The sequence below is a fragment of the Cydia amplana genome, chromosome 1 (assembly GCF_948474715.1).
Source record: "Cydia amplana chromosome 1, ilCydAmpl1.1, whole genome shotgun sequence".
Taxonomy (NCBI): Eukaryota; Metazoa; Arthropoda; class Insecta; order Lepidoptera; family Tortricidae; genus Cydia; species Cydia amplana.
Genome location: NC_086069.1, coordinates 21,583,161 through 21,595,517, shown reverse-complemented (window position 1 = coordinate 21,595,517; position 12,357 = coordinate 21,583,161). Strand labels below are relative to the sequence as shown.

Genomic DNA, 12,357 nt, shown 5'->3' with positions numbered 1-12,357 from the left:
ATTTTTTTTTTAATGAATTTTGGCCATATGAAACACAATTTTTTTGGCGCGCGCGGGGCCGCCGGGGCCCCCTAACCGAGGCGGGGCCCCCTAACCGAGGCGGGGCCCCCTAGCCGAGGCGGGGCCCATAGGCAGTTGCCTACTCTGCCTTAGGGTTAATCCGGCCCTGTCTACAACCGCAGTCTACTTGAAGAACATGATTGTCGTCTAGTACTATGTTTGAAGGTTGGATGTAGAGCAAACTCATTGGGTTTTGCAGAGGAACTAATTTGTCAATTTGGTTTCAAATACCTAATGAAGACAATGTGATTGGTGTACAAACACAAACAGCTTCTCTTCCTAAACGCATACACCGTCTCTAGGGTTTGCACGACGCGTCTTAAATGTATGGGAAGATCCGCGGAGCCAGATCCAGATAATTTCATACATTCCGGATCCGGATTGCAAACCCTAACCGTCTCCGTTCCATGGTGGGGAAAAACATGACTCGATAATTGCTTAGTCTTTTGAGAGTTTATGAACTCTCTGATGGCAAGTTACCGCGACCAGAGAAATAAGTAAGCTCTTAGAGTGCTCAGTGTGCTCACTCCATACATAGACAAAAACCTATTTACTATAGGTAAGTATTTTAAACGTATTATACGTTTTAGCATACCTCCCATACAACTTATTATTATTAAATTAGGAAACTGATGTATCTTAGAGTGAGTAGTCTCTAAGCTTACCTACTATCGAGTATGATGCAGTCATCTTTTGAAATCGACTAACAAAATACGTATTATAATAGTAAAAGGATATGACTACACGTGCATTATGATAGTGATAAGCGCTACCTGTTCATATCTGCAGATTAATAATAATCAATATCGATATCCTAATTACCATAGGCTCTGTTGAAATTTTTATATTGTAACAACTTTGATGTGAATGAATGATTACAACTAAATACATCAGGTGTATGCGTATACCTAATGTACTTATAGATTTTTTATTGCAGAGCTAGAGAGAAGCGCTGGTGGGCTAGCGTTAAGAGCGTGCGACTTGCAATCCGGTTCCGGAGGTCGCGGGTTCAAACCCCGGCTCGTACCACTGAGTGTTTCGGAACTTATGTATGAAATATCATTTGATATTTACCAGTCGCTTTTCGGTGAAGGAAAACATCGTGAGAAAACCGGACTAATCCCAACAAGGCCTAGTTTCCCCTCTAGGTTGGAAGGTCAGACGGCAGTCACTTTCGTAAAAACTAGTGCCTACGCCAATTCTCGGAATTAGTGGCCAAGCGGACCCCAGACTCCAGGCTCCTATGATCCGTGGCAAAAAGCCGGGATAACGCGAGGAAGATGAAGAGCTAGAGTAGTGACCTGTCTTCAACTCTTATACCTACTGTTTTGCTAAAAACTGCGGTACTTGAGTGTCAACTCGTAGGTAAATATTTGCTTTATTGAAGCCTTTCTCTTTCGCGTTGTCATCGTTGTGAGCGAGGTGAAAGCTGATGTGTGAGGACTGAGGACGTAAGGAGACAGCATGGTTATAATATTTAAGGTGTTTACAGCTGCATTACCCACAACTTTTTAAAAACGAATATGTACAGAGATTAAGTGTTAATTCTTCTATTCTGATCACGAATGTTTAGTGGACGACCGTTTCTCCATACAAATGTAGTTCCCATTTTCTTTCCTGGATATTGACGTTATGGAAAATATTTCTATACAATTTATTGTATGTTATTGTATATTTATTGTGAATTTCTTTGATTTTCTCGAAGTTAGGAGCGAAAAGCAAATTCTATAGGTACAACATTTTAGAAGTGCCTAGCCTAAATAATTAAACTCATGGATGCGTTCCCTTTTTGTCTTAAGGGCAAGTACTAACAAAATCTTCACTAGAATTAAGTTGAATCGGTTTAATTCACAATTGTTATTCGCATCAGAGTTAGTAAGTAAGAATTAGAAGTAAATATTTGTTTGCGTTTATGTACAATTGGACGCTGCAAGTCATATATTATTATTTATTTATAAGTCATGTCATAATTACCTTCGAAATATACCGTTTCTAGCACAAGGTTGTAGCGATTGCCGATATGGGCAGTGGGGCAGTGTCATTCGTTTCTGACAAGTTATAGCTCTAAAAGTTGTGAAGGAAATCTGGAAACTTGCGTCAGGTGGAATGGAAGTGATGTGTCTGGAACCGCGAAGTTGGGAATCAAAGTTCGTATATCTCCGTCTATATCGCTTTTGCTATATAGGAGTGATATAGGTAGATGTGGTTGGTGCTGTGAATGTTTAAAGGGGCCCACTTATTACCAGTCCGCCGGAAGATACCGGCCTGTCAGTTGTTCGGAGCTGTCAACTTTTTGTTCTAACTGACAGGCCGATATCGTCCGGCGGACTGTCCATCAGTGGGCCCCTTTAGTCTAGGAACTTCTGAAGGTTGAATGCAGAAAAAAACCTGGGATTGGGTTATTAACCCATGGCTCATGCTATATGTTTTTTCTGCATGGCAGTTGTCATAAAATTTGCTATTAGTGCTTGCTTACAACAACAACACAACATTCAACACAGAGTTTTATTTAACCATGCATACTTAAAGTGTCATTCAATAGAACTTGCGAACTATGTAAACAAAAGTTACTAGTAATTTGACATTTAGTGTCAATTTTAGTATGGCGGTTTGTTTACATAGTTAGCAAGTTCTATTGAATGACATTTTATGCTGACATCAATCCTAATAGTAGGTTAGAAGTTAGAGGGAGAAATTGTATTAGTAATAAGATTAAATACATATTTGTCTAAGAAAGTAATTACGTAGTAGTTATGTACCTAGTATGAATGTACGAAATCATTGAAACGTCGACAGTATAGGTAGTTAAATCGACGACAAATGGTATATTAAATTTAGCTTTTTACGTTTAAAAGCTTTGGACCAAAATGCCAGTCTCGCAGGGATACTATTACTTACTTATTTATTTACTTCGGGGTACATTTCATAAAAATACAAAAACATGCCCTTATAAACGCGTTCGATGTCTAATTAATAATCTATGATGTGCTTGCTGCCAACACTTTTATCATTAAACTGAATGTGTGTTGTGTGTTGATACAGGGTGGAGTTTGTACCGTGACTAATAACGCACACAGCCACCGCTGACAAAGGAACTTTGAAACAAAACATTTCGTCCTTAATGTTAAATCATTCTTGATGATAACCAAAATATATAATATAAGATAACCAATTATTTTGAATCCCTTATTTAGTTATATGGTTTATTCAACTATTTATCGAATAACTACGATTCCTACAACATAATGGAGTGAACTTATCGTGCGACCGGATTTAAGAATCGTTTTAAAGTTCCTTGTGTTTCGGAACAAGCTTGATAAGTACTTAAAAAAAGATTGAATATAATGAAATAGAGAAATTGATGATGATGCTGTCGATGTCGTGGAGAAAAGTACAAATTCTTGTAATTAAAAACATTGTGTACAGATATTTTGAACACTCAGTTCATACATATCCAGATTGTTCTGTTTCATAACCAAATTGACATTTATCTATACTTTTTGGGACACTATGTATAATTATGTATGCACTGCGCACTCGTACGGTACGTTTCGACTTTCTGGTAGTACCTGAGTAATACTTCTGGATAGAACTTTATAAGTACCGGTTGTGTATCTTACTGGTACGGAGTAGAACTAGTTGGTATTAGATAATGGTTATGCGTACGTTTCTTACCTAGTTAAACCAGTTTTGTTCTAAGAAAGCCCATCCACGACGAGAAGAAAATATTGTTCTTTATCTGATATCAATAGTGGTTTCTTACAAACCTACTTATAGAATTTTCGTCTTGGTGTTGTAAGTATTTACATAGTAAATACTCTTATACTGATATACCTTTTAAACGTCTTTTTTATTTTCAACGTTGTGCTGCAGTTAATATGGATAATATTAGTGTCCATAAGGTCAGTGGTTTTTGGTCACGGACGCACTTTATGCGATTTCGAAACGTATGTACTGTACCCTATTACTCCTGGGCATTCGGTATTATTTACAAAATTAATATTGAAGTTGAGTTTGTCGAACCTCGTACCTACCTATTTTGACAGATATGGAATCTGTGAGGTGCGCCACTCGGTACTATTACTTTCTCAAATAATTACGAAAAGAATCGTGAAAATTTTGAAAAATCGCGTCTTCGCGTATACCTAAGTAATGTGTCATATAATTTTTGTTTGTTTTGTGCAGATGTGAAGACGATTCTGAAGTCGGTGTCGGGGCGGCTGCGGTCGGGCGAGCTGACGGCCATCATGGGGCCCTCGGGCGCCGGCAAGTCCACGCTGCTCAACATACTCACAGGATACAGGTAAGCTAATCATCACTGACATAACACTGAGGTTGCAGACACGCATATCTTCTTCTATGAGCATACCTGAGTATGTAAAGTTCCTAAAAAGGAAATATAACTAGGTAGTCGAAAAAAAGTTGAATATACGAAATACCAAGTCACAAAAAATCGTAGGTATGTTCATGTCATTATATAATTATCGAATGAATCAGTTTATTAGCCCCGTTCAGATAATTCTTATTATTTTAAAGAATATATTATAATTAAATGTAGCAAGGAATTACATGAATAAATTGAATACATAATCAACGGATACGTCGCACTTTATGATGAGAGTTGGGTCAATTTCGTGACGCACATTGCTTTTGTTAGCTGGGAGTTAAATAATCACTAGTATCTTCTAATTATCACGATATTCCAATGAAATTAATGCATAGAAATGAATATGTGTAACTGTGTCATATTTATTTTGATATCTTCGGACATAAGTTGTACATTTTCGGCAAGGCTGAAGTAAACTGCGTGAAGCCTCAATACTCATAGGTGTCAAGACTCTCGAGTGTCTCAACATTACTGGAGATTTGTTGGGCGTTGCTGCCGACGTACTAGTTTGCCGACTTGCGTCAACCACTGCACAGTATGTGGTTTAAGGCAAGAGAGATGAGAAACCCAATGTGTTGTTTACTAACTTCTTACAGGTTGAAATATACCTATGATGTTTAGAAGCGCAAACTTAGACGCGACGGGAGCTGGTACCTATATTCAGCAATAGGTAAGGTAGGTAATAGAAGTAGCATGATCACATGATCTTGTCGAGAGATCGAGGGCGTCTATAGAATATTTTCAAAATAATGCTCGATGAAGTGTTTGGACAAATTGTGTGTGTAGCTTAACAGATTATGATTTTGTTCAAATATGTACTAATTATATTTGAACAAAAATTAGACTCTGTTCTGATAATCATCACTGTTCACTTTATGCACGACTTTGGCCTTTAACCTCTGAGCTTCTTCTATTTCTCATCTATCCGCCCCTGCCCTTAGCGTACACCACAGCCTAGTCGGTTGCTGCCATATTGCACGTTTCAATCATTAACTTGTAAGTTGCAGCGTTTTTACAACACGGTCATGTGCGAAATAGGAATTATCCTAACCATCATAGCCGACTTTGTCACTGCGTACATTTACGTAACGCTGTTTACTGAACTAGCTAAAGACGTGATTCAATAGTCGTGTCATATGGAAGGATGAATTATAGGTATACGTGATAAATGACTTAGTCCCTTTTGATTTATACATGTTGAGAATAATTACTCAATTCCATTTTACATGTCTGTTTTAAACTACTTTCCGCTATGCCAATGTATATGCTTAGTTGCTTACACTTACACGTGCAGTACTATTCACATGGTGAAACATATAATTGTGTTGATTTAACATTTTAAGGCGACAGTAGAGGTGGGTAAATTTTCAGATTCTGTCAATTTACCCCATTTCACACACAAGCGCACTTCACGCACACTACCTCACTTTACTGGGACAGGTCATTGACCCATCAAGTTTTTTTAAGATAGCGTTTTGAGTTTAGTGATAACCACTGACCTCTTTTGAGGAACAGAAACTGTAAAAACGTTCCATTGAAAGAAGAAAGAGAAACAATACATTAAATCTTGGTCTCCTTGTCTGTTCATGTCACACGTGACGTATTTAAATTCTAATTTAATTCATTTCATTGTTAACTATTTTCTGCATATTACGGCTTTGTCGAGATACGCGTTTTGTAAAGTTAAACCGAATAAACCCAGATATCATTAAGTCAGATGTAAAATGTTATTTACTATACGGTTATTCATAAGGCGAAAAATCAATTCAATTAGAAATTTAAATAAATAAAGTTTCGGCAGGGTGGAAATTTATTTAAGGCGGACAAAATAAAATTTAATAATATATGTCGGCTGATGTACCCCTTATCTATCTTTACAGATTTACTTGTACGAGTATCGTATATTCGCTATTTATTTTGCTATTAAATTTATAAAATTAAAATAAATAATTAAATATTATACTGGCATTCCACCGCTATTATTTCAGTGCTGAACTGATTATCTTCGATCGTAGCCTTGATGATGTAGTTGTACTTACACTTACGGCGGTAGGAGCGGCAATGAACCCCGCGCAGCGTAGAACGAGAGGTGCGTTGGGGTAAGTGCATATACATATAATTCTTCGTGCGTCTGTCTGTCTGTCCGTCCGTCTGTCACAGTCTATTTTCTCCGAAACTACTGGACCAATTCAGTTGAAATTTGGCACACATATGTAAATTTGGCACACTAATGTAAATTTGTGACCCAAAGATGGACGTGTAACGTAAATAAAATTAGAGAATTTGAAATACGGCAGCCATTTTTGGGGGGGGGGGGGGTAAATGAAAAAATTAAAAAATAATGTTTTTTAAACTATATAGTGTTACATATCAAATAAAAGAGCTCATTGTAAGAATCTCAAATAATTTTTTTTTATAATTTTAGGATTTTTTTTTAATAGTTCAGCAGTTATTCATGAAAATAGGCAAAAAATGATCATTCTCCGCCCACCTTCTCCGAAACTACTGGATCTAAAATTTTGAAAAAAATACACAAAGTAGTTCTTTACCTATATATGTCAGGAAAATCTATAAGAAATGTGCAGTCAAGCGTGAGACGGACTTAATATACGGAACCCTTGGAATGCGAGTCCGACTCGCACTTGTTTTTGTTTAGCTCTTATTAGGTTTAAGGAGTTTTATGAGTGAAAAAAGAAGTTTTTTGTTTTATGTGCCCGCGTTATTGCCGATCGATTGAGTTTTAAACGATAATTAGACAAAAAAACTTGTTTTTCACCCAACGAATGTAGATCCCCATGACACTTCTTCCAAGTCGCCTTTGGATAGGCTTAATTTTAAAAATAATTGAAATAATGTTCTATATCATACTTGCAAAAAAAATCTAAAAATAATTTACGTGACCAATGCTTATTATTAGTAAATATCTTATAATTTAATATCTGATATATCACACGATACAAAAAATGGCCGCAAAGTTAAAAGTTCATTTATTTACGTTACTAGTCCATCTTTGGATCACCGACTCTTTGTCATATGTGACAAATGTGTACCAAATTTCAATTGAATTAGTCTATTAGGGGCAGACACACGAGTGATCTTAAAAGGGATTTTTTTTCTTGAATGATTTGTATGCACTTACCCCAACGCACCTCACGTTCCACGCGGCGCAGCGTAATCAGTAAGTACCTAATAATTAGTGTCCGACCGAAACCACAAATTTCTGTATACATAAATATTGTTGTCCTACTTGCTCCCCAACTTTTGGTCTTTGTCACATAGTTTAGTTTCATAATACGAAGTACTATTTCGTATGTTTCGGCCAGGCCGAAAGATTCGGCCGTTTTTTGGCCGAAACCGAAATTACGGCCGAAACATGATTTTATGGCCGAAACTGGCCGAAACCGAAACCGAAACCGAATCTTCGATCGGACACTACTAATAATCACAATGGTCTTAAGTACCACAGACCCTACTGTCGCTTAAGTCCTTTATGACAATCTCTGCCTATTAGAACTTATAAAAAAAAAGAAACCGAGTAATTATATCCAACTACCGAACTTGCTTACAAATTTTCTCGAGATATTTGAGAAATGTGATATGCAAAGGAGAACATTCGAACAAACGAAAGTATTTTTGCCCAAGCTGAAACGGAGACCTTCGCCTACGCTCGGTCAGTGATGGTTTAGGTACAGTCAGCTGCAGGTCACCCCTGCATAGAAGATTGTATGCAGGGGTGGTACCTTTTCTCTGCAGCTGACTGTACACCTATAAAAAATAGTTGTACCTGCTGCAATTTTATACCGGTACCGTACTTTATATTTTAACAGGTATAGTACCTTCAAAACGAAGCGGTATTGATAAATAATAACGGTACCGTACCGCCTATAAATAATAATAATAATTCAGCCTATATACAGGGTGGTCCAAACCTTGACGTCCAAAAATTTTTTTTTAGATTCCTCACGTCGTGGGCTATCAGAATATACCCCATGTATGTTAGCCGATTTTTCGTAGTTATCGAGTTATGATTTTTTTTTACTTTTAACTTTTCTTATGAAATTCCGGGGTTCCCATACAGAGTGGCTAAAAAATAACTGCATTTCCGTTGCCAGGGAGGTTTTGGGATTATACTGAGCAACTTTTACAATGGGGCCAACCCCGAAACCGCGAAAAAAAATTACCCTTCCATAGAAAATGAACTAGCCAAAATGTATAAAAAACCAATTTTTTTTTCGCGATTTCGGGGTTGGTCCAATAATAAAAGTTGCTCAGTATAATCCCAACACCTCCCTGGCAACGGAATGCAGTTATTTTTCAGCCACTCTGTATGGGAACCCCGGAATTTCATAGGAAAAGTTAAAAGCTTAAAAAATCATAACTTGAAAACTACGAAAAATCGGTTAACATACATATGGGGTACATTCTGATAGCTCACGATTTTTGGACGTCAAGGTTTGGACCACCCTGTATAGACAATAATCTCAACGCTAGCCCAATGCGGATTGGGGACTTCACACACAGCTTTGAATTTCTTCGCAAATGTATCCACTACGAGTATGCAGGTTTCCTCACGATGTTTCCTCCTTCACCGAAAAGCTAGTGGTAAATATCAAATGATATTTCGTACATAAGTTCCGAAAAACTCATTGGTACGAGCCAGGATACCAATGAGTTTTTCCTTACCGCTTATACCGTAAAGAAATAATGCAGTCTCTGCTTTGCACGATTATTGTGTGGACATAATTCTTATAATCACCGAAACATACATACCTCTACGCACAGAATGTCATTGAAATAAAACATTGTTTTTTATAGTAAATTTATATAACATTCGATTTATACACATAACAATAAGCAGGCCGGGCCGCAGCGATATTGGCCTGTAAGCTTCATCTCGGTCTCCAAATCCGCAAAACTCGCTGGTACTAAATGCTGATCTTGCCGTTATTAATTATCTTGATTCTTGAAGATTATCAGAACAGCACGTTACGTAATCGCATACATAGACGGAACGAACGTCAACAAAGTAGGTGTAGACACTGCAAGTCTTTAGGTATTAAACAAATTACGCTTCGTATTAATAGATGAGTAATATTTAAATGAACATATAATATTCTCTAACATAAATACAAGATTACAATTAATTGACATCAAAAGTCATTGACGTACAGAAGTCATATACATTTTTATAATGACGCAAAATTGATACCAGCATAATGAAAATCAATCCCAATCAGTAAAACGAGTCTTTAAACTTTTTTTAATTTTAAGCGGGTTTTGAAGGAACAAGTTACTTAAATTCGATTGTAATCGTATTGTTTTAGGATAATTTACTGCTGTTTTCGACCGTTACGACCCGTAAATAACAACAACTCACATTTAAAATTTGACTCGAGCTCGACGTGATTATATTTATTTACCCTATTGTATGAAATACAATTTATCTACTGGTATACATTTTCGTATGCGTATATGATGAAATGTCTATAATAATGTCAAAAACGAGCTACAACGACGTACACGTCTGCTTCGATGCAAGGCCAACGGCCATCTGACTCGAAGAAGAGTTTTGAGTGATGTCGTCAATGTATGGAAATTATACGAAAGTTTACATTTGGGATTGAATTTCTGTGTTGTATTTGTGAGTAAAAATATAAGTAGATAATAATTTGGTAGTTTAGTTATCTAGCCTTCAAAATCCCACAACAACTTAATTACTGTCAAAGACAAAACTGTAATGCGTCTTGCTCAAACGGAACTCCATATTTTGATTTTTGGACAGTTTTAGTGTTGATTTGTAGAGAATTACAGCAAATAAAAAATATTATGGCGTGAAGATCCGGTACACGGCTTCTTCGTGAACAGATTTACGTATAATTTAATGTAGTTATTAATCATTCATTGAACAAATTGATTGCACAAAGTGAGGTCTAAATCGAAAACGTCATATACCGTCCCCTTAATAGATGTCTGATGTATTTTAATTTTCTGCATGAAAATGTATACCGTTACATACCTGGCCAAAATAGGTTGATCTATGTGGAATTGTCACCAAATATTAGTTTGTTATAAGTTTAACAAGGTCTGTAACGTAAAGTATTGTTTACATATTCTGTACGTATGTACACAAAGTACACTGGGGAAAGAATAGACGAACGGGCCTTATGTTTGTATAGCCATACTTACCATATGATAAGTACCGTTTCCTCATATTGTTATATATTTTCCTTTAAAAGATTGATTTAATTATGGTTTTTAATTTTTACTAATCATCTTATCTTGATTTGAAGCGACCTATTGTATAGTCAATAGTGTTTACTGGTGCCGTAAGAAAGATTCCAAAATTGTAAAATTTCCACATTGAAAAATTTCGGGAATTTCTCATATTTTTGTAAGGAAATCGAAATTTCTGTTTCTAAAATTATGCTTTCCTTAATTTTCTATAACATTTTCCTGTAATTTACGGAAACTTTTACAACATTTTTGACCGCAACTGGCACATATGGCATAATTACGAGCATGTTATGGTATTGAATTTCAGGCACAGAATTTTATGGATAGTATTTATATGTAGCAAGTAGATAGGTAGAGTAACTTCATGGTACTATTATTGAAACGATGACGTTTCTAGTAATTACCTACTTGTTGTTTGCTAGACGATCAGAGTTCAAGTTGCCATGCAATGTCCGGCTTAACGGAGTTATAGGTTGAATTACTAATTACAAATGAATACTAAAGTACGTAACGTTAGTATATTGGATCATCTTTTGTTTTGTTTCATACGAAGGTAATTTATTTATAAGGTGGAGTTATGAAACTTATGAGTAATGAGGGTTTTAGTAAAACCCTTTAAGTGCCACAGCTGTATAAAATAAAATGTTGAAAAAGATTTCAATATTGTTGGCGTGACCAATTCGGAGTCGAGTTTATTTTATTTTAAGTTCGCGGTTAGTAAGTAATGTAACTATAAGTACCTTGAGTACGATCTTATTGAATAAAATTTCAAATCGTCTTTAATATCTATACCTACTCTTGGCAGAGCGTAGTCTCATTGAAACATTTTACACGTCGTTTCACTTTACAGACAATTTCACTTTTATGAATCACTTCTTGCAACTTGTTATATTCAGAGATATTTTGATGAAGTTTGAACGGGTTGTAAAAGGATTTTAACTTGACAGTTGGTATTGATGTGACATGTGATATAGCACCGCGGACAGTGGCTCTGCAAACCGGATCTATCGTTTACAAGTGGCTCGAGCGATCCAGGTCACGCGGTCAGTTGCACTCATCGGACAACCGGGCGCGGGCGTCATTGCTGCGTCCAAGCTCTGCATGTGCACTGTACGCGGGCATAACAAACCGCATGAACATTGAACAGGCGGGCAAAACAACAACAACAAAGTTGGAACTCACAATCAAAGCCAAATGCGCTTCAATAAGACACGTATCGGTCAAAGCAAGACAAAAAAAAAAAATGCCTTTATTAATGAAAATGCAACAACAAAGTTGAATATATTAACTTTAATATTAGGAAAATATACTTACATGTAAGCTATTTTCATACTTTACTTTTGTTTGGACGACGTTTTTGCCTTGACTTCCACTGAAACCACACCACCACAATATGGTGTGGAGACTCATACTCCCGGTATATTTAATATTATTTTATTTGCTTATATACAGATACACGGTTAAAATACCTACCACTAGAATTTCAAAAGTAGCATTATCTGATATGTTACTTAAATGCGACATTCATAAAGAAATTGAGAATGTACGAGTAGACTGCTTCATTACCGTTAAATAGCGGCACCGCTTACTATTTATAAAATCAGTGTTACTTGTTTATACTAAACAAGAGTCAGACTGATCTAACTCTACACAGACTTTGGGATAACAAAGTGTGG

The 12,357-nt window shown here is 36.4% G+C and overlaps 1 protein-coding gene across 2 annotated transcripts in view; it reads left to right on the top strand.

The window, feature by feature from the left end:
* The window catches only part of LOC134650390 (ATP-binding cassette sub-family G member 1), a 43,083-nt gene that overhangs the window by 16,938 nt on the left and 13,788 nt on the right, over positions 1-12,357 (top strand). For both annotated transcript variants that reach the window (XM_063505354.1, XM_063505348.1), the window contains one exon: positions 4,246-4,363. In XM_063505354.1, coding sequence (XP_063361424.1) covers positions 4,246-4,363 — 118 coding nt within the window. The remainder of the gene's footprint in view (positions 1-4,245; positions 4,364-12,357) is intronic.